Source organism: Mandrillus leucophaeus, unplaced genomic scaffold (assembly GCF_000951045.1).
Source record: "Mandrillus leucophaeus isolate KB7577 unplaced genomic scaffold, Mleu.le_1.0 Scaffold30, whole genome shotgun sequence".
Lineage (NCBI taxonomy): Eukaryota > Metazoa > Chordata > Mammalia > Primates > Cercopithecidae > Mandrillus > Mandrillus leucophaeus.
This window is the reverse complement of record NW_012103143.1, coordinates 433,995-435,026: the sequence shown is the minus strand read 5'-3', so window position 1 is coordinate 435,026 and position 1,032 is coordinate 433,995. Positions and strand designations below refer to the sequence as shown.

Sequence of the window (1,032 nt, the reverse complement as noted above, 5' to 3'; positions counted from 1 at the left end):
GGGGGGGGGGTGTCTCGCTATTTTGTCCAGGCTGGTCTCGAACTCCTGGCCTCAAATCCGCTTGCCTCGGCCTTCCAAGTGCTGAGATTACAGGTGCCGCGCCTGGCCTTTGTTCAGAATTCTTCACACTTTCCACTGGGCTCACAAGGATAAAGTTCCAGGCCGCCAGCTGGAAGCCTCGGCCTTTAGCCAGGACTTGGCCCCAGACTTCCATTGCTTTACTTTTCTGCACCTCTGTTTCCTCCTCTGTAAGAGGGAATAACCTCAGTATTACCAGGTGGGTGCGCTAATCAGATGAGGTCGCCTGGACGGAAAATATCCACAGCAATAAATAATTTTCCTTGCACCTGTCCCATTCTCATCCCTCTAACCGCCTTTCCTCGGCCCTCCATTCTCCTGCTCTCTCCCTGTGCTCCGCCAGGGAAGCCACAGAAGTTACAACAGGAAGTTACAACCAGAAGAAAACCCATTTTACAGATAGGGAAACTGAGGCTTGGAAAGGCCAACAATTTACTGAAGGTCTGACAGCCCCCTTGGAACCCGGGGATTCCCCAACCCGGGGCCTTCTCCCCGCCACGCCCCTTCCCGGCTGGGACAGAGTTTCCAGCCTCCCCGCCCTGCCCCGGACTCCAGAAGCTCCGCCCCAATAGCACAGCCTCAAGATTCGCAAAGGGCTGTTAACTCTTTGCTCCCCGGAGCGCTCCTTGGCCTCGAGGGCGGGGTGAATTTGGAGGAGGTACTGGAGAGTGGGCAGAAAGGGAATGATTTTGCGCTCAGTACAGATTCGCCTTGGTCCCCCGGGATGACACACTGGGATCCCCAAAACCCAGGCGCCGCGCCTCACCTGCAGCAGCTGCTCCGTTCCCAAACTCACTTCCTGCTTCCGGCTCCCCCATTCATTGGGGCTCTGCAAACCCCGCCCCCCTTGGCCAACTGCCTGGCCTCGGGGTCCGGACGGGCGTCAATACCAGCCAATAGACGCGCCGAGACAAGCTTCTCGGCTCTCCGGCTCCCGCCCCCAGTCGCTACGGG

General features: G+C 58.2%; 1 protein-coding gene and 1 long non-coding RNA gene across 5 annotated transcripts in view; one reads left to right on the top strand and one right to left on the bottom strand.

Moving 5' to 3' along the window:
- LOC105544440 overlaps positions 1–1,032 on the top strand; it is a 12,113-nt gene that overhangs the window by 3,995 nt on the left and 7,086 nt on the right. The window lies entirely within an intron of this gene.
- DPP3 (dipeptidyl-peptidase 3) overlaps positions 1–1,032 on the bottom strand; it is a 50,715-nt gene extending 49,683 nt beyond the window's left edge. For all 3 annotated transcript variants that reach the window (XM_011986935.1, XM_011986936.1, XM_011986937.1), the window contains exon 1: positions 845–1,032. In XM_011986935.1, coding sequence (XP_011842325.1) covers positions 845–896 — 52 coding nt within the window. In that variant the 5' untranslated portion in view covers positions 897–1,032. The remainder of the gene's footprint in view (positions 1–844) is intronic.